Genomic DNA, 26,685 nt, shown 5'->3' with positions numbered 1-26,685 from the left:
TCATAGCCAGCGATTGAACTCCTGGTCTCCCAGTTGAAATCCCAAGGGGACACTTTGCATATTAGCCTTATATATATATATATAAACTAGAGGCCCAATGCACGAATTCATGCATGGGTGGGGTCCCTCGGGGTGGCCTGCAGGGATCGGGCTGAAACCCACAGTCAATGCTGCCTGCAGCTCCTACCTGCTGCCCCCGCTCATCCTGGCCCCACTGCACCTGCTGCAGGCTTGCACCCAACAGTCTCAATCAGGAGAGGCTCGCACTGCTGCAGCAGCGCTCGCCAGCCATGAGCCCTGTGTCTGGCATCCTCCCAAGGGGAGTGGCCTGTGGGATTGGGCCGAAATCAGCTCTCCGACATCCCTCGAGGGGTCCCAGATTGCAAGAGGGTGCAGGCCAGGCCAAGGGACCCTACTGATGCACAATTGGGGCCGGGGAAGGGCCATGGGAGGGCTCCAGGGTGTGTCTGGCCCTGTCTCGCCTAGTCCTGATCAGGGCCAATCGGGGCTGGCTGGCCGGGGAGGGACACAGGAGGTTAGCCAGCCAGGGAGGGACCACAGGAGGGCTCCTGGGTGTGTGCGGCCCATCTCACTCAGTCCCGATCAGTCGGACCCCAGCAGCAAGCTAACCTACCAGTCGGAGCATCTACCCGCTAGTGGTCAGTGCCTGTCATAGTGAGCAGTTGAGCGGCCTTAGCATATCATTAGCATATTACCCTTTAATTGGTTGAACAGTTGACAGGTCACCGGAAAACCAGACACTTAGCATATTAGACTTTTGTTATATAGGATGCTTATCATCAAGGATGGCTTTTATTTTTTTGTCATTAGCATGACTGATGGTACAAAAGTATAAAGATGCGCCTGTGTTCCCATTTACCCTACAACTACCCTCTGGAAATTATTGGTGATCCTGAGTTTTATTTACCAGAGGAGAAAAAAAATAGCTCATCCTATGGACACCTCCCCATGTCTTCTTCTCCCAGCTTGAGAACCAAACAGGTTTTATCTTTTAAGTAGAATAATTTCTCCATAATATAGAAAATGAAAGAAATTCTGAACAATAAAATTCATAACACTGTATATCAGTGTGTTGTTTAAAATCTCCATGTAATTATATAAAAACTAGTATTTCATACTGAAAACTTTTCTAAAGATATATTCATTCATCCATAATAATTACTGGTTATTATTATTTAAAATACTAATAGTTTAGCAGAGAAGAAAATAAATTTCAGATTAACTCAGATGGTTTCTCACAAATATTTATAATCTCTGAATCTAAGTCTGCTAATAAGTGTGATTGAGAATATGCAGGATATATAATCTCCTAGTGGGGGTGGTTATGGACTTTGTTTGACTTAGAGCCAATCTTTCTGATTCTTTGAAAACATGCATTGAAAACTGTAAAAGACATACTTTTCATATCTTTAAAAGGCCAGTTAATTTTTTTTTCTGGAACCATGATTATTGTACTTTTATACTTTTGTTCTTATCTTTAAGAAAATATTCTTTCTTTTGTGGCCTTTACTCTTTGCTTTGTATGATAGAATTCCTACACCAACTCTTATATCAAAAGCCAAGGAAAAGCTTCCAGATTTCCATGGCTACATCCAGGTTTTAAGCTCCTGGGAAAGAATTGGGTGCTCTGTGGAAGGGATGTTTTTTAGACAGCATTATTTTGGCATTCTTTCTTTAAAAATGATTTGTTGTTCAATTTTTTGAATGAAAAAGGTACAGAAAACATAATATAATAGACATTACCAAAATTAAACAGATATTTTCATCTGTTTAACACCTGAGAGGCAGCATAACACAATGGTTAAGATCATTAGCTGGGTATGTCACAAATTACTTCTCTTTGCCTCAGTGTTTCTTATCTATAAAATGGGGATACTCATAGTAGCAACCTCATAAAGAAGATTAAATGAGTTAATCAGCGGTTCTTAACCTTTGGGTCTCGACCCCTTTGGCGGTCCAACGACCCTTTCACAGGGGTTGCCTAACCATCCTGCATATCAGATATTTACATTATGATTCATAACAGTAGCAACATTACAGTTATGAAGTAGCAACGAAAATAATTTTATGGTTGGGTCACAACATGAGGAACTGTATTTAAAGGGCCAGAAGGTTGAGAACCACTGGTTTAGATAGTGCCTGGCACATAGCAAATGCTGTATAAGTTGTCAAATGTTATAAAATGTACGTTTCTATAATTTCTTTGGACCTCTTACATTTTTAAAGAAAGAAAATGCTATAGAACCCCATCTCCCTCCCTTCCCCCTCTTTCTCAGAGTTAAACACATGCTGAAGTTAGAGGGTATGACTGTCATGCAAATGTGCTTCTACTATATTTGCTGTATTCATAAAGAATATGTATTACTGTCTTGTGTGTCATAAAATTTTACATAAATGGGATCGTACTGCATAGATCCTTTTGTAACCTCTGTGTTCACTCAACTTTAAGGTTTAAGGTTTATCCATGTTGATGGATGTCGTTCTACTCCATTCATTTGAACTGCTGTTTCCTATTCCATTATATGAATAAACCACTGAGAACAAATCAATGAGGAATGGAGTTGCAATAAGCATCCGGGGACAAGTGCCCGCACATGAGATTTTTATCTGTGATGGATAATTTAAGTAGCCAGGTAATGGGATGCACTTCTTCCACTTTTCCAGGTGTCCCAAGGTGATTGTACAAATTTCACTCCTACTAGCAAGGAATAACAGACTCCATTATTCCAAGACCACATCAATACTTGAAGATATTAGATTTACTCATGTTTGCCTATCTGATGGATATAAAATAGTATGTCATTGTTTCCATTTTTTTATTCCGATAATTACTAGTGAAGTTGGGCATGCTAACGTCTATTGGCTGCTGAGATTTCTTCCCTGTATCAGTTGCCTATTTATATCCATTTTTGGTTATTCATTATTGCTTATTTTCTATGTTCTTATTGATTTATAAGTGTTCTTTAATTATTCTGAATACTAATCCTTAATAGAGCATGTGAGCTATAAATATCTTCTCTCAAAATGTAGTTTTCTTCTTTACTTTGCTTACAATGTCTTATGCAGTACAAAATATTCATTTTAATGTAGTATAAATATTTTGTCTATGGTTTATGATTTTTGTTTCTTTTCAAAGTCTTTCCCTATACAATATGCTAGGAGACATTACCATGTTTTGTTTTTTCCTTAATAGAGCATGTGAGCTATAAATATCTTCTCTCAAAATGTAGTTTTCTTCTTTACTTTGCTTACAATGTCTTATGCAGTACAAAATATTCATTTTAATGTAGTATAAATATTTTGTCTATGGTTTATGATTTTTGTTTCTTTTCAAAGTCTTTCCCTATACAATATGCTAGGAGACAGCACCATGTTTTGTTTTTTGTTTTGTTTTCAAAGTTTCATAATTTAGCTTCTCACATGTAGGTATTTAGCCCATCAGGAATTTATGTGTAAATGGTGTAAGGAAAGGATATATTTTTTACTTTTTTTATATGGAGACCAATTTTCCTGGCACTATTTATTGAACAGTCATTTCTCCCAGGATGTGTACCACCACTTTTGTCATATATCAAGCTTTCATAAAACCTGTGTTTTTTTTCCCTAGGTTCTCTATTTTGTTTCATAGTCTACTTGTTCTATCTCTTTGCCAAACCTACACTGTTTTAATAGTGTTGGTATTAGGTAGACTGTACTCCCTTCTAAATAGCCATATTATTGTTATAAGTGGTATTTTTAAGTGGTATTTTTATTAAACTATGTTTTCTATTTTTTTCTAGTACTGAGGTTACTGTTGAATCTATATATTGATTTTAAATCATTCAGTCATATGGAATCCTTATTAGCTCTAGTTGTGTGTCTGCTGATTTCCTTAGATTCTCTGTTATATCATCAGAGAATAATCATTATTTTAATTATCCCTTATAATCCATATGCTTTTTACTTCTTTTTCTTGCATTAACTGTGCTAGCCAGGACTTCAGATGCAGCAATAACAAAAATTCTGTGTTTAAGGAGAACACTTCTAATATTGCATCATTTAACATTATGCTTTTTTGAGAGTTTTGATGGATTCCTTTTTTCAAGTTAAGAAAGTTCTCTTTAATTCTTAAATGATTGTGTGTGTTTTTAAATCATGAATTTATTTTGGGTCTTTCTTAACATTTTTCTGACACTATCAAGATTATTGTATAGTTTCTCTTATTATTGGAGAATGTATTGGGACTAAACTTTCTAGTGTTAAACCATCCTTGCATTCTTGAAGTAAACTCTTATTGTCATGATGTATTCTTTCATACATTGCTAGATTTGCTTTACTAGTATTTTATTCAGGGGTTTGCATTTAAATTTGAAGTCCTTTCTATTTCTACCTTTCTAATATTCAGCCTTACAAAGTGAGTTCATATTGCAATGCTTATTTAACCAATAGTTCACCTTAAGTATGAGAGAATTCAATTACAATTGTAGTATACCCACAATCACTTATAGTGCTTCTCACAACATTGTCTTATAATATTTTCTGCCTTACTTGTTGAGTAACCTTTAAGACTAAATTATTGACTCAGCTGATGTTGTTGCAAGTTCTGTAGTGACTTTGTGTCATAGATTCTTTATAGACAATTTTCTGACAATCGATGTAAGAGGGCAGCAGGAGCCCTTGGGATGAATAGGATCACAGCACCAGAAATCAGCATCTTTGACATTCATGTCTTCAACATGGCTTGAATTACAGAAGTCATCAACAGATTCTTCAAAGCATTTTTTAGAGAAATGCCTTGGGATGCTCACTTCAATAGTATCACTATTTCATTTGGTGAAACAAAGAAGGTTCCGACCCCTGTAAATAAATAATTAAGCCCAAACCGGTTTGGCTCAGTGGATAGATGCAGGAGGCAGCTGATCGATGTTTCTCTCTCATCGATGTTTCTAACTCTCTATCCCTCTCCCTTCCTCTCTGTAAAAAATCAATAAAATATATTTTTTTAAATTAATTAATTAATTAACGTTCATACTGAATTTTATATTTCCAACTTGATATTCTGCTATTTAAAGAGGTCCCTCAAAATGGTCTGAGCTTCAGGCCCCACAAAACCTGGATTCATCGCTGCCATCAAGGTGATTAATTTTTTTAAAATCTAGTCCCTTTTTGTGTTTTTTTTTGTTTTTTTTGCTTTTTGGGGGTTTTTTTTAGTTGCCATCAATAAGAAATTTAGTTGTTTTTTAAAAAAATCCAAATGCTGGCATTGTCCAGAAAAATTTAACAGGTTTATTTATATTGTTATAAAATTGAACTGCTGAAACTTGTTCACTGAAACATTTGACATTAATGCTTTATGTCCCCGCATTTATATTAAAAAAATTCACACACAAATGAAAATGAATAAACTGCCAAATACCTGATTTCTGTCCCCTATTTTCAACTTGCAATCATATACTTAGGTACCTTTTAACCCCATGGGAAAAAAAAAAAACCTAATGTTCAGAACTTTTTGTTTTATAACATACTTTCTCACTTAACAAATATATATTTTTTCATTGCCATATTCTTTTAGAATTTATTTAATAACAATGTAATGTTCCAATGAATATGTTTATGAAATGAATTGATTTATTAAATGAATCCCCTAATATTAAAACTCCACCAAGTTATTCTTATAAGTGATGCTTTAGTAAGCATCCTGGTAAGTACATCTTTGTGGATAAATGTATAGAATAAAAATTACTGGCTCAAACCATATGTATATTTTGGGAAGTTTTGACACATATTGACAAATAGGCCTTCAGAGAAATGGTATCAATTTACTTTCCCAACAATGGTATGTGAGATATCTCATTTTCCCAACCCTTGTCAGCACTGTGTATTTTATTGTAAAAACATTTGCCAATTTCATAGGTGCAAAAAAATATCTTATTTTAATATTTATATTTTTCTTATTAAGTTGAAAACTGTTAGCTTCCATCAGAAAGTATTATAAGAGCTCTTTATATTTTTAAGGCATTAGCCATTTGCCATAATTGTAATACAAGTATTGATTGATATAATCTTGCATTGGATTTGGAGAAACTGCAGAATTTAGGTCATTTGGAATTGTCACCATCATCTGCCTATGGAAAATGCTGTTTAGGGGGATTGTAGAACGCATCCCAGGAGGCAAGCACATGTCGATTAGCATGGCTGCAGAATTGAATTCATTTCAATGAAAAGATATTTGAGCATCTACTCTATAACCAGTACTCTACTATATAATACCATCTGGTGAATACAGCTAATAATAATGCAGAATTAAAAGCCATGCTTTCAATTTCAGTAAAACACAATGTAAGCACATGTGAGAAAAATTAATTCCTCAAAACTTAATGAAAAAGTGATGGAGGAGTGATTGGGGAAGATCGCTCAGAGTAGGTCATGGGGGTGCCATGCAAAGAAGTGGTGGGAAAGTCACCTGAGCCAGTGAGAGGTCTGAACAACTACAGTGCTCTAGGAATGAGGCATGCTGTGAGTGATAAGGCTGGAGCGGGAGGTTAAGGTCTGTATTAGTCCATTTAGGCTGCTATGGCAAATCACCATAGATCACCAACAGTGTATTCCTCACAGTTCCAGAGGCTGGGATGTTCAACATCAAGGTGCCACCAGATCTGGTGTCTGGGGAGACCATGGTTTGCAAATGGCTATCTTCTGGTTGCATACTGGATGAAAAGAAAAAGAGAGCCCTGTGCCTCTTCCTATAAGGGCACTAATCCCATCACAGGGGCTCTACCCTCATGACCTAACTACTTCCTAGGACTCCACCTTGAAATACCGTCACATTGGAGATTTGGGTTTTAACATGAATTTTGGAGAAACAAAAACATGCAGTGCACAGCAAGATCCCACTGTGAAAATCCTTGCATGTCATATTACGATAAAGAATATTTTGGAAGATGTCCCACATTCTGGAACTGTTCTGAGATTCAAAAGGTTATGAGGATGTGTGATGCAAGCGTGACCTGCCAAGTGCACTTTGTTTTTTGTAAAATTGTGACCACGTGCTCTTGGTGAAAAATGCACGTTTCCTCTGCAGAGCCATCGAGCTGGAGCACCCTTGAGTGTCCAGGCTTCGTAGAAGGGCTCCGTGTGGTGAGGTTCATTTCAACTCTCTTGCTTTCCGAGCTCTGTGCCTTCCTCACTTATCCCAGCATGTGTATTGTTTCTGTCTGACTGTGTGTCAGCATTTACTCCAGTCGACTTTAAGGAATCTTTGTTCCAAGCTGCCCCCATCACATCTCAATATCTTCAAGCACATGGCCAAACTAAAATGTGAGGACAGCTAAGATCATCCAGACAGGAAGGTTAGAGGAAATGGATGTGACTAAATGTAGAAGTTTATTTAGGTTGTATGCTTCAAGAGATAGATCATGGTCCTAACCGAAACATAAAAAGGCCCTTCAAAGTGAGAGGCAAACAAGTGTTTACTTGAGATCAGTAAGAATAATTATGCTGGAATCATTAATTCAGGCGTAAGGCCAAATAATATTCCAGTAAGGAGGCAGAGTATGAGAAAGGGAAGGGGAATAATTACATCAATAAAAGGAAGGCCTTTTATCGGTGTAGATAACATGTGATATTAATTCTAAACAGTGTTTTAAATGTTCAGTCCAGTAGTTATCAGTCCAGTACTCATCACAATTGCTTTCTTATTATCTTTGCAAATAGTTCTCAGGACACAATGTGGCCTTAGGTCCAGTCCAACGGTTATTTTGTCCTGTTTAAACATTCCAAGAGTTGAGGTGTAGACATGTAAGGTAGTGCCTCTGGCCTGGCAGCTCCAGCTTCATTTTTAAAAGTGGCTCCATTTACATGATCCTATCTAATAAAAGAGTAATATGCAAATTAACCATCACTCCACAACAAAGATGGAGGCGCCCATAGTGGCCGGGGCAGGATGCTGGCGGTGTCACCCCAGCAATGTGAGCCCAGCAGGCATTGCCACGGTGACCCGCGAGCTGGCAAGCACGGCCCACAGGCAGCACCCAGCAGGGCCTGCTTGCCCATCGCCATGGTGTGGAGCAGGCAGGCCCTGCAGAATGCAGAGAACCACAGGGAGCAGGCCCAAGCTGTCAGTAGGGCATCCCCTGAGGGCTTCCGGATTGGAGAGGGTGCAGGTTGGGCTGAGGGATCTCCACCCCCCTCCCCCAGTGCACGAATTTTGTGCACTGGGCCTCTAGTTATTTATAATTGGTTCTGTGGATGGATGCAATTGGATATGTAAATTAGTTAAGTCATTTACTAGCTATAACTTTAGGTAAGGTACTGGGACCTTCTGAGCTTCCTTTTCCCAATCTGTGAAGTGGGGCTATAACATCGACCTGAAGAGAAGCTGTGCTGATTAAATGAAATACAGGAAGTCCTCGCTTAACATCATTCATAGGTTCTACAACCTGAAGCAGAACGATGTATAATGAAACCAATTTTACCCTAGGCTAATTGATATAAACAAGAGTTAAGTTCATAGGGCATCTCATCAAAGTTGTTACTTAATGTTATTGAGAACCTGCTGTATGCGCATGCTGTTTCTGACACATAGCAGACATCCTATAAGTTCATTTTCCTGTCTTCTTTCCTTCTTCATAAAGAACTAGTTTATGATCCAAGTCCTTCCTCTGTGAATCCGGAGCAGCCAGCACGAACTCAGCGCTGGGGGAGTATGCCAGCGCGCTGACTCTCATCACTGTGCCAGTAAAACGCCATCATATATTAAGAGCATTCCTTCTGAGTTTAAGCATTTCTAAATCCCTTTCCTGAATTGAGAAACCAAGCTGAATCAAGTGTAAAAAGACTATTCTCTGTTTATAAAGGCATCATTCCCCCGTCTTTTCTGGATTGTCATGATCTGTAACTGGACTTGTGTACCCAGCTGGCAGCTGCACCAGCCAGAACCTGAGGTAACCTTAGTGTAGGCCCGATTTTTTTTACTCAGAGCCTACAAATTCTATTTAAAGCACACACACGTACAGAATGCAGATGTGGGAATGAAAGCCAGGCTCTTTGGGGAAGTGAGGCCATGATATTTGACTGTAGTGAGGCCATAAGTGGCCCGTGGGCAGGGGCCTCGCCCAGCCATGGTTGGGGCCCCGACCTCAGGAATGGCTTTGGCCTTTTGACATGGCATAGCAATCACATGGGCAGCCACCACATCTCCCCTTTGGGACAGAAACGTTGCACGATCTGAGCTCAGAGGCTTGAAAGATTTTTTCTGCACTCTGAAGAATGTGTAACAGCATGGATATTCTGGAAAACTAACCCCATGAAGAAGCTGAGGATCAAAACTATGATGGGCAGGGAGGGGAAGTTGAGCTGCTTACACTGAATGGAAAGGAATGCTCCAGTCAAGGAAAGAGCCCCTTCAGAATGTAGTTCTAATGTGTATGCAAAGTGGGAAGGAGATCACTGGGCTGTTACATCATGTAGCCGAAGCTCTTATAGTTCAGCCAGACCCCAAATGAACATTCCTTTTGATGACTAATAAGTCATTCATTCATCCATTCATTCATTCATTCATTTACTGAGAACCTACTATGTAGTAAGTCATATTAGAGGTACTAAGAATACCACGGTAAACAAAAACATTTTTAAAAATTCCTAACTTTATGAAGCTTACATTTTAAAGGGAGAGACTGACGATAAACAATAACAATAATTAAAATATGAATTATACAGGTGACCCTTGAAAGCAGTTTTAATTGTGTGAGTCCACCTATATGCAGATTTTTTTCAATAAATTCTGTAAATGTATTTTCCTTATGATTTTCTTAATAACATTTTCTTTTTCTCTAGCTTAGTATAGCATTTCAATATAGAATATAATATTTATAACAATATGTGTTAATCAACTGTGTAGACAGGGTGAGGCAAAAGTAGTTTTACAGCTATTCATATGGAAAATACAGTTAAATAGTAATACAAGAATAAACTCTGTATTTCGCATACTCACAACTGTAAAACCACTTTTGCCCACTCTATTATCACTAAGGCTTCTGGTCAACAGTAAGCTAGCAGTAGTTGCACTTTGGGGGAGTCAAAAGTTATGCTCAGATTTTCAACTGTGTAGGAGTCAGCCCCTAACCCTGAATTGTTCAAGCATCAACTGTGGAGTGAAAAATGCTCAAGAACAGAAATGAAGCAAGGATGGGAGAATGAACTGTTGGGGGAAAATGGGTGCTGAAATAATGAATAAGGTGGTCAGGAAGGCCTTACTGCGAAGCTGACTTTAATACATATCCAGTCGATGGTTTGGAAGGATACAAACCTAATCTAAAGTATTTCCTTCCAGATTTCCTAGGCTGTTTCTCCATTGTCTTTGGTTTCTGGTTGCTGTAGAGAAAGCTCTAGTGCCTTTCTGAGTCCTGGCCCTTCTCTTGGGACTGTTCTCCACACCCTCTGGGCTGGTGGGAACCTCTGATTCCCCTGCCATTGGGAATGTCTCAGTGACAGGCCTGAGTGTATTGAGCATTTCATGAATATTTTCAATCTCCAATCTCATGTCCTTCAGTTGGGGGTGGGGGAGGTCTAATAATACTTTTTGTAAAACTTCTCTATTTTTACTGATCTCTTTTTATCCAAGTCTCCATTATTAGGTATTGGGATGCACTGAAGTAATTCTCTGTTTTTCTTCTTGGTTTTCACCTTTCTCCCATCTAAAAGTCTTTTTACTACACTTTTAAGGTTTTTATCAACTTTTTCTTTTTCAATGAATGTGTTTAATTTCTGCTCTCATGGTTCCCAGAGTTCACTTTTGCTCTCCAAATATCCCCCTTTTCTTGGATTGTCTCATCCCTTCTGAGTTTCTGTTTTCTGTTTATTTCAGTCTTTTCTTTCACGTTAGAGGCTTTTATGAAATGTCTGTTAATCCCGGGTAGTCTGCTAATCTCTGAGCGAGGCCGGGTGTCCTAACCGGAAGCTTTATATATGGGCCAGGCTGCTTACCACCGTGGTGACCAAGCAGACCCTGCACAGTTACCCTCACAATTCTGTTGCTCTCTTCCCTCAGGCCAGCCAGAATTCCTGGAGGGCTCCTCCAGTCCCTGGCTGTGATGGCAGCCCTTTGCCAGGATGCTGTCAGAGGGCACTTCACCCATTGCCCCTGTGCCCATGAGCAGAATCTGGTTCAACCTCTTCAGTCTTCTGTGGATATGGGGAGTCGCTTGGCTGAGTGGGATAAAAAGGGAGATATGAACAGGTTGCTGTGCCATTAAAAAAAGGAAGTTCAATCAGGGCTCATGCTTTCCTGTCACTGTGCGTTCCTGCCTTCAGAGTCTGGTGCTCATTTCCGAAGGGAGATATGAACAGGTTGCTGTGCCATTAAAAAAAAGGAAGTTCAAGCAGGGCTCATGCTTTCCTGTCACTGTGCATTCCTGCCTTCAGAGTCTGGTGCTCATTTCCAGAGCCCCCCTGGGCCTGCGTTTTATGTGGAGTTGTCTCCTTGAAGACCTAGGTGTCAGCTTTCTCTTGTCTGCTATTGTTTCCTCTCCTGTTCTGTTGATTCTTTAATGTTTGCTTTTTTATTCCTCATTGTCATTTTAATGGAATTTCAGGAAGAGAAAGAGATAAATGTGTTACACGAACGGCCATATTTAACCAGAAGTCATATTCTGTTCTCTTTTAAATCTCTCCTGCCAAGGATTATTCTAGTAGTAAGTAGTCGTCCCTCCTCAGTAGATTCTCACAATAGGATACAAATTGAATGTCAGAATCTCCGATTCCCTGGTTCGGTTATCTATTCCTGAGTAACACATGACCCTAAACATAGTGACTTAAAACAAACACAGTCATTTATTTGCTCATGATTCTGCAACTTGGGCCAGGCTCTCGATTCTGTTTCATATGACTTATGTTTCGTGTGATGGAGGCAGTTCTCCCGGGAGGGAGGGATACCGCTACCGAGAGGGTTCACCCTCATGACTGGCTGGAGAACGGATGCTTAGTGGGGCCACCAGACAGGGCTTCCATTCTTCTCCATGCGGCCTCCACATGTTTGCCTGGACTCCATAGAAGTGTGATTCTGTGAGGGAGAACCCATGACCATGCTCAGCAATAGGACAAGCTCTAGTGTGCAAGCACTTGGCTAGCCTCCGTTTTGCATCACACTTGCTAATGTCCCGTTGGCCAAAGAAAGTCACATGGCAAAGCTCAGACCGGATCTTGGAAGAAACTGCACTTTATAAGAGCATGGCTACTCATATAGGCACGGTTCATTGGGAGCCACGTACCCTCTGGAACGCTGGAATTCTGTGATCCTGTGCTTGTTTTCATTTGTGCAACTGACTTGTCCCAGTTTCTTTCTGAGACATCAGGGTGCCACTTTTTCCTTATAGTTTCACATGGTATAAACATTAAATAAGTATGTGTTAGATCATAGAAATATTGTAACATTGCCACTTAAAATGTTTCTGAATGGACTATAAAGACTTAAACCAGCGGTTCTCAACCTGTGGGTCACGACCCCTTTGGCGGTCGAACGACCCTTTCACAGGGGTCGCCTGAGACCATCCTGCATATCAGATATTTACATTACGATTCATAACAGTAGCAACATTACAGTTATGAAGTAGCAACGAAAATAATTTTATGGTTGGGTCACAACATGAGGAACTGTATTTAAAGGGCCAGAAGGTTGAGAACCACTGATTAAACTGTATATCTTACACATGGCTATACTGAATGTGTTTTTAGTTAGTGAAAGACATGGGGGGCTGGGGAATCACCCTATGCTGTTAAATTCCTAAGTCTACCTTTCAAGGGGATTAAGTATTGGCTTTTGCTTTAGGCTGCCAGAGGTTCCCTTTTTGTTCTTTTGGTTTAAAAAAAAGTTGAAAATTAGCCTCTTTAACACCTGCCCGGACTCCCAAAGAATAAAAATGGGTACTTTTTGAGATAACCAGAGAGTGCATTCCTTGGAAATTCCGAACATATATTTCTTGTTGCATGCTTTCAAGCTTGTCCACAACATTTCCTGCACGCAGCCAGACAGAAGTGGCTTAGCTTGTGCTGCGCGTCCTGTGAGTCTTGGTGTGAGAGTGACCGCTGTGCTCCTTTTGCACGCAGGGGTTCTCTACCTCCAGTATGGAGATGAAACCAAGCAGCTCAGGATGCCCAACGAAATCACAAGTGCAGACACGATCCGGGCTCTCTTCGTAAGTGCCTTCCCACAGCAGCTCACCATGAAAATGCTGGAGTCGCCCAGTGTCGCCATTTACATCAAAGACGAAAGCAGAAATGTCTATTATGAACTAAATGATGTAAGGTAAGTAGTCGTGCCGTGTGGGGTGTGTGCGTGTGTGTGTGTGTGTGTGTGTGTGTGTGTGTGTGTGTACCATATTGCGTTTAGCATTGCTACAGTTTGTATTGAGTCCTGCTTTCTTCGTGGCCCCGTGAAGAAAGCCTGCTCCTACCCGGCAGGCTTATCTCACCCAGGTGGGAATTCACCCGCTGGCTTTCCATCATTCACTTACAAAGAAGTGGTTTACAAAGGCAAGGGTGTCTAGACTTCTCCCACAGAGATCTTTGCATGTTACGTCTGAAAAGAACTTAGGAAACGATCCAGTCCACCAGGTATCTAAGAGCTGTGGAAACTGAGGCCCAGGCGGAGAGACCTGATCAAGGTCGTCAGAGTTGAAGACACTACCTCTGACGGGAACTTTCCCAACTTCTCAGCCGCTCTGCCCTCACAGACAAGCCTGAGGACATCTTAAGCAATGATCCCACTGAGTCATTCTTCACATGAGCCAGTCAGAATAAAAGCAGTGGGATCTGCTACTGTCCACAGGAAAAGAGGCTGAGCCGTATTCTCCCTTCCCAGTTGTTTCTTAAATAGTTGGGCCTTTACCAAAGGATCTCCCTCCAGATGGGCTTCTCCAGGGCGCCCAGTAGAATATACTCTAAAGTGAGGCTCCATGGACGCCTGCTACTGAGGCTCCACGGACGCCTGCTACTGCAGTTGATTAAAGCATCTTTATCGGCTGTGGTGGTGTTGTGTATAGAGCAGAAGAGACCCATCTAATCTGTCCCAGACAAACAGCCTGAGAAACAGGACTTAAATCAACACCCTTGAACAACAGTTTGAATTGCAGTTTGAATTGTTTAGGATAGCCTCTAAGCATTTTAGAAATTAAAAAATTATTTAGTGACTATTCCAGCCTTTTTATGTTATGGTACCAGACATTCAGATGCATAAAAGTTAATGGACTTACTTAAGATTACGCAGCCAGTTCATGGCTACACCTAATCAAAACCTGACTGTCCACATTCTTGGTCAAGAACTTTTTATTCCCTCAGAACGTTTATTCCCTGCTCAGCTCATCTGGGCCACAACTTGAGTTTCTGGGTACTTGCCCTGTGGGGAATAGCAGGCTGACCTGTTTCTTCATTATGGAATTAGTGGAAACCACTTTTTAAAAATGTGCCTTTAATGCATAATAAATGTAAACTAATAAATATCTAACAGTGATCGCAATGACATATTTAGGCAAGTGCCAAGTTGTATGAGCAATTGAGGGCTTTCAAAATTTGACACATGCCCTAAGGTAGAGGGTGCTGCATCCGTTGCATAACCTTCCTGCTTTAAAAAAAAACAAACCATGTTTAAATATTCATAGGTAACAGAAAATTCATGTTTGTTTTTTGAAATAAATTATTAACCAGGCTGTCACCAATAAAAGGAAATTTATAAAGCATAAACTTAAACATGAAGTAATCATGTTATGTTTAAAGAGTGTGTTTGCGGTAATATAATCCCATGTAGAGTTTTTACATGGACGAGACATTTTAGAACACTCCTCTTGAATTTCTGCATTTTGCAGTTAGAGGAATTGAGAGATATGGTAATTACAAATAAGCATGAAACTAGGCAAAGCCACTTTTGATTATGGAGCTCAAGACTGATGAGGTTATTATGAACAATTGGACCCACTGCCTCACAGCTCATGCAAAAATTTTTATATTACAACTAGAGGCCCGGGGATCAGGCCAAAACTGACTCTCCAACATCCTCGAAGGCCCGGGGATCAGGCCAAAACTGACTCTCCAACATCTCCAAGGCATCCCAGATTGTGAGAGGGCACAAGCCAGGCTGAGGGACCCCACCAGTGCATGATCGGGGCCGGGGAGGGACCACTGGAGGGTTCCAGGGTGTGTCCAGCCCATCTCGCCAGCCAGGCTGAGGGACCCCACCAGTGCATGATCAGGGCGGTGAGGGACCACTGGAGGGTTCCAGGGCATGTCCAGCCCATCTTGCCCAGCCCCTATTGGCTGGACCCCAGCAGCAAGCTAACCTACCGGTCGGAGCATCTGCCCCCTGGTGGTCATTGAGCATCGTAGTGACTGGTTGAATAGTCGGGGCCGGGGAGGGACCACTGGAGGGTTCCAGGGCATGTCCAGCCCATCTTGCCCAGCCCCTATTGGCTGGACCCCAGCAGCAAGCTAACCTACTGGTCAGAGCGTCTGCCCCCTGGTAGTCATTGCATGTCGTAGTGACTGGTTGAATAGTCCGACACTTAGCATATTAGGCTTTTATTATATAAGATATGGCCCAATATTCTAGAGCATTCCCCAAGTCTCAGAGTACTACTAATACTTCCTTTAAGCATTCTGAGGGAGTGTCATTTCATAGTCACAAAGAGGAAAGTGGGAGGGAAGACAAAAAGGAAAGGTCCCCCAACTTCCCAAATTAAGATGATCCTTTTTCAGGCAAATTCAAGCAAGTGCTTGAGAGAAGTGATCATTTCTAACATTGATAATTTTCAGTTAATATGTTTATATTTGCAAAAATGATGATCTTGTTTATCCTCATGCTGCAGTGTAAATAGCCTGGTTTTTTTAAATCTCATTTTTAAATGTTTAATTGGGAAGTCATTTGTCTAGATTTTACTTTTTAGTGTTTTGATTTACTTATAAAAATGGATCTAAAAATGTGGAGAAAATGTATATATATATCTATATATATAGATATAGATACAGATATCTCCATATCCTTTCCAAATAATTATTCTATTTCTTTGCTTTTATGCATAAAATGCTTCAAGTATATCTTATCTGAATGATCGAATAAATTCTCAACATTACTGTTATATAAAACCTCTTTCCCCTCCCAAAAAAAATGTACCATGTGGATTTTAAATGAAGACAATGGCTTTAATCTGAACCCAGAGACAAATTTCATTTTACATTCTTCAGTATTTTTTGAAGTGAGAATATATTTGTTACAAGTTTGGCTGTTTCATCATTGTGTTGGCTTCTCCATATTTTCCTTAGGGAAATGCCACAGAGAGTTCAGGTTCAAATGCTGTGTTGTAAATGTTGCCATGGTAAATGCAATCTGGGCCTTTGGTGTTGGTTCATCTTGGATGAACATGTTTCTAAATTAATTATAAACCAAGGTACTTTAAATACCTTTAGAATCACACCAGGTTTTTTTTTCGTGGCTCGAGTATGTTTTTCGGTTTCTCCACATCATTATTGTGACTTTTCCCCGAAGCTACAGGGTGAATTCCTTTAGTGAATCCCCACATTCTCACCTTCTGTGAACTCCCCCTTCAGAGTAACCTAGCCCCTTAATAACAAGAACTGCACACTCCCCCCTAAGCTGACTTCTAATGAGCTACTTGAAACCTGGAGCTATGGTGCAAGCTTGGGCTAGTCACCGCTTCAAAGCAATTACTGACGGGTATTTAAAAGAGGGAAGCAAGACTAGTCCAAGAATTCTCCACTCCGTTTAAAACAAAAACATAATCCAGTAATCCCAGTGATTGCGATCAGCCCACAAAACGTGTGGCTGCACCTGGAGGAAAGGAATGTGTCCTCCTGCACACATCGTCCCCCCTACCCCCATCCCCCCCACACTCCCTGCGCTGGCCCTGGAAGGAATCACCCTGCCGGCCAGGCTGAGAGGGCTTTGGGTGGCCCTTCTGCTGACGAAATCTGAATATGAAGGGAAAAGGACTTCGTAGACAACTCATATGGTCTTAAATAATGTTAAGGTAGGAACTGAGAAAAGGTGTGGGACTTCTGTTCTTTGCTGACTCCCCAGCTCTAAATGCTGGGTTCAGAAGGAGAGAAAGACAGGTGGAAGAATTGATCTGCAGTTATTCCTTCTCAATACCCTGTGCATCCACTCATTCAACTTGTATGTAGAAAAGTATTTTTTAAAACCCACTGTGAAAGAAAAAAAAAGGCATTGTAAAGATACTGGTTTTGATCTTTGTGGTACTTTTTTTTGGTCTGGGCTGTAAATAGATATTCTTTTCCTTGCTGAAACTGTTTGAAGGGGGAAAAGCATTTTTTGCTTGTGTGCATTCATGTGATAAGCAGAAAAATGGGTGTTTGGGTAAAGTAAGCAATTAAATATTTAAATATTAACCAAATCTCTTGGAACATGTTGTAGATATCAGAGCTTTACTGTTTCTTTAAGTGTTACCTTTCTTTGCTCACCATCTTAAAAGATGCCACCCTCTATCTATGGGTGGTAAACTACACAGAAAGAACAAAAGAGGGAAAAAAAGGAAAGAAAAACTGAAGTCATTTTTATTTTCCTTATTTATTTTTGCCTATTCTGTGGTAAAAGAACTTTTGTCTGGTTGCTTGTGGACAACAGCTGGATTGTCTGCTGCTGTCTTTTACCTGATTCTTATGGGCAGACAAAGAAAATGGCCAAAGTAAGGCTCCTTTCATCTGCCATAGTTATTGATGTTTTTTATTCCAGGAACATTCAGGACAGATCGCTCCTCAAAGTGTACAACAAGGATCCTGCACATGCATTCAATCACACGCCAAAAACTGTGAACGGAGACATGAGGGTAAGTGTTCCTGTTCTATTTTTAATTTTATTTGGTGGGTTAAACCATCTCTTCTTCTGGTATGTGCTCCTGATGAAATCACACCCCACCACCAGGTTTTGGGTGTTCTCACCACTCATTTGGTCTGACGACTCATTTGCTTTCTTAGTAGAGAAATATTTTCTGGTCATTTGGGGCAAAGGGACTGAAACAGGGCCTCACACAGACTCATTTCTCTTAGGCCTGGAGTTTAGTTATGTCCTCACCCCAAGAGGATCCTGAAAAATCTTTACATAAATGGGTTCTTGATCCATAGTACCTTAACTTACTCAGAGGAACTCTTTCTATTTTTCTCCAATTAAAATAAAGCTAGCATACAAACAGCAATGAAAAAGAATACCCCATAAATAATCAAGTGTAAAATATTTTAATGTTCTTACGTCAGCTATTCCAAGTCTTAGCACGCTAATTAAATTATTCACCTTCTAATTCAGGACTGTTTGCTGTTGCTGTATATTAAATATTATCAAATCTTATCTGAATTGATTGAGGGCATAGTACGAAAAACTACATGGTTTGGGAGCTAAAATTCTTTCCATTTAGATCATCTCAGATTATCCAAACATTCACAGCACACAGAGGTATTTTGGAGGGGAAAAAAGAGCAGAGAAACTGAAAAGGCAGATTTTCAAACCACATTAATGCAGGTCCACTAGAAAGGGATTGTGTTTCTAACAATAGTGTTACATCTCTCTGAAAGAAAATGGGAGGAAAAAAGAAAGATTAACTTCTCCCACTGTACCTCCTTCCTCCTCCCGCCCCCACACTCAAATTTAGAAGATGCTGTGCTATTATATATCATCTTTTCTGAGGATTAGCACTCTGCTGGAATCTGGAGTTTAACTAGAAAAAAAGGAAATGAACTGGTTTTATTGCCAGAGAAAGCCAGGCACCGTCTCCTAGCGCCGGAGAGGAGTGCCTGAGGTGAAGCATCCCCACTTCCTACAGCGTTTTGTTTTCTGCCGCAGCCATAAGAATTACCACACAGTCAGTGGCTTCAACGACCCAGACTTACTATGTTACAGTCCTATAGGTCAGACATCCAGTATGGGTGGACTCAAATCTAGGGGTCATCAGCGGGATGTTGGCTTTTCTTTCCTTTTATTCTCAGTTTTTAGGCGCCACCCACATTCCTCAGCTTGCAGCCCTCGTCCTCCATTGTCAAATCCAGTGAAATAGCATCTCTCTGGCCTGGTACCATCATCACACCTCTAACCCTGGTCCCTTGTGATCACATGGAACCTACCTGATACCCCAGAATAGTCTCCCTACTTTAAAGTCACAGGTTCCAGGGTTGAGGATGTAGACATCATTGTTCTGTCTACCACACAGGGTATGTGAGTTTAGGACCAAGAGGCCAGGAGGTCCAATAGGAAGTGCTGGGAGGATTTCTAGGTAACTCTGGCCTGGAATATGAGTGATGACATTGTGGTGACATCAGAACCTACACTTCTGGAGGAAGAGGCCTCTCACGTACTCAACTGCTGCTTTTTTTTATGTCAGAAATGGTGTGTGATTTGAAGTGAAGGCCGTGTGGCTACTTCAGACCATCTAGGATTTTGAGGTTTATTTTTAGCCAGTTCCACTCTAAACGTAAACCAGCACCAGGTGAAGACAGATCGAGGCCTGCCAACCAGGCTGCGTGGACTGAATATCACAAAACCCTTTGCCTTTTATTGCTTCGTTATTCTCTTTCTCGGTGACATTTTTAGGAATCTTTTCTCCCTGGGAAATCTGTGTGTTTGATATGTCTAGCCTTTGAACTGGAGTTTCATGGGGTTCAGCTTTCTGTTTTCATTACATAGAGCCCGCTCAGCGGTCCCAGAATCGCCTCTGAAAATCTTGTTTATGGCTGGGGAGGACACTTGTTTTAACTCTTAAGCAGATGTGGTACCTGCATAAGGGGCCATCCGAGAGCATGAGGAGAATCAAATAGTAACCATATGGACAAAGCCTATTAGAATTCAGAACTTATCGGTGAAGTTGTCCTGTTTTTTACTTTAAGATGAGACCCTAGCGATCACTTTCTGAGTTGCCCACAGCGTACTTTCGACAGTAATTTTTTGTGTGAGAAAAATCAACTGTTGTCCCCAGCTGAGGAGACAACAAATGTTCACCATCCAACCCCGTGAAAAGCTTTTAGGTTTCAGTGAAGATGAGTTAGAAATGAGAAACAGAACGCAGTTTAAAAACCAACTAGGTGTGAGTGTGCCTGCAGTTTGCCACGTGGTCTCATCGCAGATTCCAGAAATTAAAAGACATGGAATTCCTTCAGCCTCACCTCTTGGCTCGAGAGGTTGGAATTCTCTCTCCTTCCTGATGAATGTAACTGCCTTTCCATGAAAGGAAAGAAAGCTTTGTTGAGCCCTGTCTGGAGCGCAGCTGCATAGCCCCATGGTTCGTGGTGAAGAACAGAAACAGAGAACAGAGCAAGGATGAATTGTTGTAGACTAAACTGAGCTGCACGGTGGGTGGAGAGGAGCTCCATCCTCCCCTATGTCTGCAATGTGCGCGTGGCAGCCCTGCCCCGCCTGTCACTCACCTTCCCTCAGCAGCCTCCAGAGGCAGCGGGGATGGTCCTCCAGCTGCCCGCTCGTTACCAATGCACGTGCGTGTCATGAAAAACATTGGATGGACCATGCAGAGGCGCCACACCAGCAGTGCCAGAACTTTGCAGGGGCCTCTGAAACTCCCCTTGCACAATGAATTGAGTATCTTGCCTGTGAAAGAAAGGATGTAAGAGTCTGGGTCTAACACAGTCCGTGCTCCAGAGCAGGGCTCTGATGGTAGCGGTGTAACTCAGGAAGCACGCTAGACTAAAGCATTCGCTCTGGGGTGGTGAGCGCGCACGGCATATGTGCTTGGTGAGGAGGACGTGTCTCGTTTTTCACTCTGCACTCGCTGCGCATTTTTGAGGCTGGCCTATTTCATGAGACTTGTGGTTCTCTGCTGGAATGAGCGCACCCGGCTCCTGAATGTTTCCGTCCCTATTTTGTTACATTAAATAGTAGCTTTGATAATTCAGTTCCCATGGTACTGTAGTCACCATGTGGAACAGGCCCTTCTGCAAAAAATTATATGTGTTCTCATGGGTTTGTAATTCACAAATGTACAACTCGAAGAGGAGCCATCCCGTTCCGTGGCTCTCAACGGGAACCACCAGCGACGTCCCGCCCACCAAGCCAGTGGCTTTGTCAGTCTTCGGGCTTTTCCACCTTCTCAGGCACTTTGAGGTTACTTCCCGACATTCACTTTGCTCCCTCTTGTATGTCCTTAATTTTTCCTTGTGTATAGATAGTTCCCAGATTTGCATTTAGAGCACAATCCCCAGATCAGCCCTGCATCTTAAATTAGTTCCTAACACCCGGTTCAGCCGCTGCCTCCCAGACCTCTTCTATTTGCGCTCTGCATTTGACACCAATGCGCAGTCTCCTTAGAAACCTGGGTTTCCATTACACTGTAGCCATTGCTAAATCCCAGCCGACATTCAGACACACTTCTTTTATTCACTAACTATTTTTCTTCCTCTTGCCCTCTATGGTCTTCAGTGTGTTCAGGCAGACTTCCAGTTTGTGTGTTTTTTAATTTGCTATTTTTTTATCTTCACCTTTTTTACTTGTGACTTTTATCTTACTACTGATTTAATCATGCCAAAGTGGACAATCCTTGAAACTATAGCCCTGGCTCTGCCATTTCTTAAGAGTTCAAGACCCAAATGGTCAATTTCCAAGTGGTTGTCTCTACATGGATAGTCTTCCAATGTTTCCAGTGTATCCTGTTGTTGAAGACACACGCATACAAAAGTCATAATCTTTTCTTTTTTCTTCCAAGCTATTTCCTCCTGTTTTTCTATCTTTGTGAAAGAAGGTGTGTGTGTGTGTGTGTGTGTGTACACATATATGTGTGTTTTGAGGGTTGGGGAGAAGAGATTTAAAAAGTTGACTTATCAGTGAGTCTTTAATTGCCTAACTCCTGTTTCTCAGCACATCCTACGGTCACCAGAACCATCCCGCTGTGCAAGGCCTCTGACAGATGACCCTTTGGCCAGTGCCTGCACTGCTACTCTTACAATAGCTAACTTTTTTGAGCATTTACTACCCACTTTTCAGGGTAATTTTATTTAATTGCCGTGTCACATATAGAAATTTTTTGATATTTGCAACCATAGTAAAACAAAGACATATTTTTGATATTTATTTTATATATTTAAATGCCATTTAACAAAGAAAAATCAACCAAAAAAATGAGTTCGTGTGTCATCTCTGACATGCGTGTCATAGGTTCGCCATCACTGGCCTAACTCCTGTTTCTCAGCACATCCTACTGTCACCAGAACCATTCCGCTGTGCAAGGCCACTGACAGATGACCCTTTGGCCAGTGCCTGCACTGCTACTCTTACAATAGCTAACTTTTTTGAGCATTTACTACCCACTTTTCAGGGTAATTTTATTTAATCTTCAAGACAACCTTTTGAGGCAGGTATTGCCTCATGTTTATAACTCGGGAGACATTTGCTCAGGTATGCTAAGAACTGTGCCCAAGGCCACACAGCTAGAGCAGGCGGAGCTGAGAAGGGAACCCAGGCCTCTGCACTCCACGTTCCAGGCTGTTAGCAACACGGCCTTCCTGCTGGAGGTGCAGCGTTCACTGTTTTTCTATCAGCAACGGCCTTTAACCAACTCTTCCTCCTCCACTCCAACAACTGCTTCTGAAGTCATCTCCCTAAGCCCAACTTCCCATTGTGCAAAGAATAGCACAGGCCAGTGATCAGTATCCTCTCCGCCCCGACACCCAGCAAAGCTGCCTCACAGTTCTTGCTCCAAGTGTATGAAATGCACTCTCCCACCGCACATGCCTGCCTTTCGAAAGTCCATGCAGCTTACTACGGGCCAGTTGCCTGATGCCAGTGACAGAATGCTGGCATGAAAAAAAATGGTGGGAGGGGACACTATTGTGTCTCTAGGTCTCTTCTATAAAATAACACCAAATGCCAGGTTTGAATCCTAATTAGAACAAACCAACTGTAAAAGATATCTTTGAAACTCTTTGGAAAATTTGAACATGTTTTGGGAATCAGATGATAGTAAGGGATAGCCGGTAATTCTGATGGACGTAATGATGACTTGGTGGTTGTGTTTTTAAAAATGAGACATACTAAAGTATTTACAGGTCAAATGGCACGATTAATGGGATTTGCCTTAAAACACTCCAGCAAAGCAAATAAAAAAATATTGCTTTGGAAATATATGAAACAAAATTGGTCAAATATTGAAAAATGTCAAAGCTGGATGATGGTAGTCTGTTATATTATTTTCTCTACTTTTTATGGTTGAAAATTTCCATAATAAAGTGTAAAAAATTAAACTCATGCTTTTAGAGGCCAAATAAAAGACTGCCTGCGAAGCTTTCCCTAATGCTCTGTCAGAATTCATCTTTCTTTTAGGGGGACATTTTGCACATTCTGTTGGTGTTATACTCATTTAAATGCATGTTCATCTCACCCCTAAGACTGTGAGTTCTCCAAAGGCACAACCATTCTCATGCTCATCTTTGTATCCCTCCGAGAGTCAGTTTGTGTCTTTTGCATGGTGAGTGTAAATACTTGTCAAACATGATGCCCTGAGTAGTGTAGTGACAGTGCTACAAATGCTGTATTATTCATTTTCTGTCATTAATGAGAAGCCATTGTTAAAATATCTCCCTGTTCTCATCACCAGAAATAGTTGTGCTTCTCCCGGTTTATTTTTATCATGTGGACACTCTGAGTCTTAGAAGTGATCATTTTCCCTCTTTGTGTTGCTACTTTAAAGCTTAGAATTAAATTTGTGGCCCACCCACAGCAAGTGTAAAGGCATTCTGCAGTGTGTATTTTGTGTGCTGGCTTTGTTCCTGGCTTCTCTTTTTAATTTTCCCTTCTCTCATGTTCTTTCTGTCCTGCATTCCACTTTGACTTTTTTTGGGGGAAAATTGTAATAATTTATATAAACTCTATTGTGTTTTTGTGGAATCAGTCAGGATATAAGTAATATTCATTCTCTATTATTGTTTTCCTGGGTTTAGGATAATAGACTCTTTTGTGTCTATATAGTAGGCAATGTGTTAAATACTTTGCATATTATTTAAATTAGTCAACAACTCTGCAAAGTAGGTATTCTGACTCCATTTTACAGATGATACAACTGAGGCAACGATGTCTCTCCCAGACCCACACACCGGGTAAATGTCAGATGTCAGGTTTGAACCCAGCTCTGTCTTACTCTTTGGATTCAGCCCACAGTCTCCCTTTTTTTTTGATATTTCCATGTGATTTTTGCAAGTTTTGAAATGATGCTTCTACTAAGATTTTAGAACACATAAAATATTCTTTTAAAGTATTTGTTTCACTTCTTAATTCTATTACGGTGTCTTTTCATATTTGACTTTGTTTCATTCTGTTCTCTTCTGGAAAGGTTAAAAAGATATCCCGCCAAAAACAAAGGAGGGGGGAAGAAAGTCAAAGTAAAGGAAAAGAAGTATGTGCCCATTTTCTAATGTAATTGAGATTTTTATTTTGTCCTCAGGCCAGTGTTCTGGTTGAGAAGGGTTTGGGACTTGGGGAAGGCAGGGGTGAATGAAATAATTCTATAGAAATGGAAGAGAAGAGAATCCCATAGAAATCAGAAAACACTCCTAACTAATTTTCTTTGATTCATTCAAGGCCCTCCTTGACCCAACCATCACAGTATTCCCTTCACTCACATAATGACATATTCATGATATACTCTGGACCAGGTACCATGCTGAGCATTTTGAAAAATGAGCATTTTGCTCATTTGATTTTTCAGTAAAAGCCAGTGTGAAAGGAATTCTTATTATCGCTCTGTTTCAGTTGTGGAAGGAGGATCAGGGAGGTTAGGGAACTTGCTCAAAGCCGCAGAGCTTTTCAGAAGTGGAGCTGAATTCAGAGCCAGGCAGGTCATCTTCAGAACTGGCCTTCTTACTCGCTCCTGTGGTCACTACTGTTCTTCTCCACACTCCTGTCTTCATCATTAGTGTCTATGTGCCACCCATTTTTAAAGACCTAACTCAAAAGCCACTGTCATCATCTAACTTCCCCTTACTCTTCTCTTCTTCAGGCCTCACTCACCACTTTTTCTTCTCTGACTTCCACAGAACTTCACCTCTACCCCCTCGCATAGCACACTCACCTTTTCCTGCCTGCACTGTAGGTATTGATATGCACATATAAGTCCTTTTTAAATTCTAAGTTTCTTAAAGGAAACTCCTTGTGTTTCTCTTGGACACTGTCCTGCTTTGAGAAAATTCTCATTACATGTCTGGATGAAAAGGGGGCTCACTTCAGTACTTTTTCCATCACAAATTTCCAGTAAATGCCTTTCCTCCTAAGATCAGTACAAGAACTTATAACTGGAAATGTCCAAGGTTTGCAACATATTCCCTAGTTTATCCCAGAAGTAGTTCCTGACCAAAATGAGAAATATGAGTGCCTATCTAGCCTAACATTTCCTATCAATATAATTTTATAGCAGTGAATAGCCCTGAAGTTTGATGAGAGCAACAGATTTGTCAGTTTAAATTAAGGGATGTACACATATCTGCATTTTATTCTCAGGAGTTAAGTTCTCCTATAGCAGAAAGTAAACAAATCTCCAGATAACAAATTAAATAAGACAGATCTTGTTTCACTGTATTTATAATTCAGTAGGACAAATCTTGCCTCTAGATTGTATGGTCAGTATTTTAAATGCCTCCAAACTTATAAAGTAGGAGTGATTATTTTAGAACAGTTCATCTGACTCCTTTATTGTGAAGTTTCACTGATTCACTCTCCCAACCACTATACGTAGAACCACTTTTCTGGTTTAGGCTTTTGTGCAAGATTCTGAAGAGACACAGTTGACCCTTGAACAACATGATTTTGAACTGTGTGGTCCACTTATAGGCAGATTTTTTTCATTTACAGTGCAATACCATAAATGCATTTTCTCTTCTTGATGACTTTTTAAAAAATTTTTTAATTTAAATTTATTGGGACGACATTGGTTAATAAAATTATTTAGGTTTCACATGTGCAATAATATATCATGTGTATATTACATTGTGTATTTACTATCCAAAGTAAAATCTCTTTCCATCGCCATATATTTGACCCCATTTACCTTTTGCTACCACTCCCCACCCCCCTTCCCTCTGGTAACCACCATACCGATGTCTGTGTCTGTGAGTTTTTGTTTGTTCATTTGTGGCTTTCAGTTTTATATCCCACATATGAGTGAAATCACATGGTTCTTGACTTATTTCGCTTAGCATGACATTCTCAAGACCCATACATGTTGTCACAAATGGCAATAGTTCACCTTTACTTATGGCTGAGTAATATTCCATTGTACAAAGGAGCCAAAAATGTACAATGGAGAAAAGAAAACCTCTTCAATAAATGGAGCTGAGAAAATTGGAAAGTTACATGCAAAGGAATGAAATGACTGCTGTTTGTCACCATACACAAAAATTAACTCAAAGTGGATCAAAGACCTAAATATAAGATCTGAAATAATAAACTACATAGAAGAAAACATAGGTACTATTTTATTAATTTGACCTCAAAGGCAAGGGAAATAAAAGCAAAAATAAATGAATGGGACTATATCATACTTATGACTTTATTTTTTTTTAAATGAAATTTCTTTTTTTTTAATATATTTTATTGATTTTTTACAGAGGGGAAGGGAGTGGGATAGAGAGTTAGAAGCATCGATGAGAGAGAAACATCGATCAGCTGCCTCCTGCACACTCCCTACT

At 40.5% G+C, this 26,685-nt stretch overlaps 1 protein-coding gene across 1 annotated transcript in view; it reads left to right on the top strand.

Moving 5' to 3' along the window:
* The window catches only part of KIAA1217 (KIAA1217 ortholog), a 309,140-nt gene that overhangs the window by 192,498 nt on the left and 89,957 nt on the right, over window positions 1–26,685 (top strand). The window contains exons 4-5 of the mRNA XM_014539382.1: window positions 13,102–13,300; window positions 17,753–17,846. Coding sequence (XP_014394868.1) covers window positions 13,102–13,300; window positions 17,753–17,846 — 293 coding nt within the window. The remainder of the gene's footprint in view (window positions 1–13,101; window positions 13,301–17,752; window positions 17,847–26,685) is intronic.

Source organism: Myotis brandtii, unplaced genomic scaffold (genome assembly GCF_000412655.1).
Source record: "Myotis brandtii unplaced genomic scaffold, ASM41265v1 scaffold215, whole genome shotgun sequence".
Lineage (NCBI taxonomy): Eukaryota > Metazoa > Chordata > Mammalia > Chiroptera > Vespertilionidae > Myotis > Myotis brandtii.
Note: the sequence above shows the minus strand (reverse complement) of the source record. Positions and strands in the feature narration are given on the sequence as shown.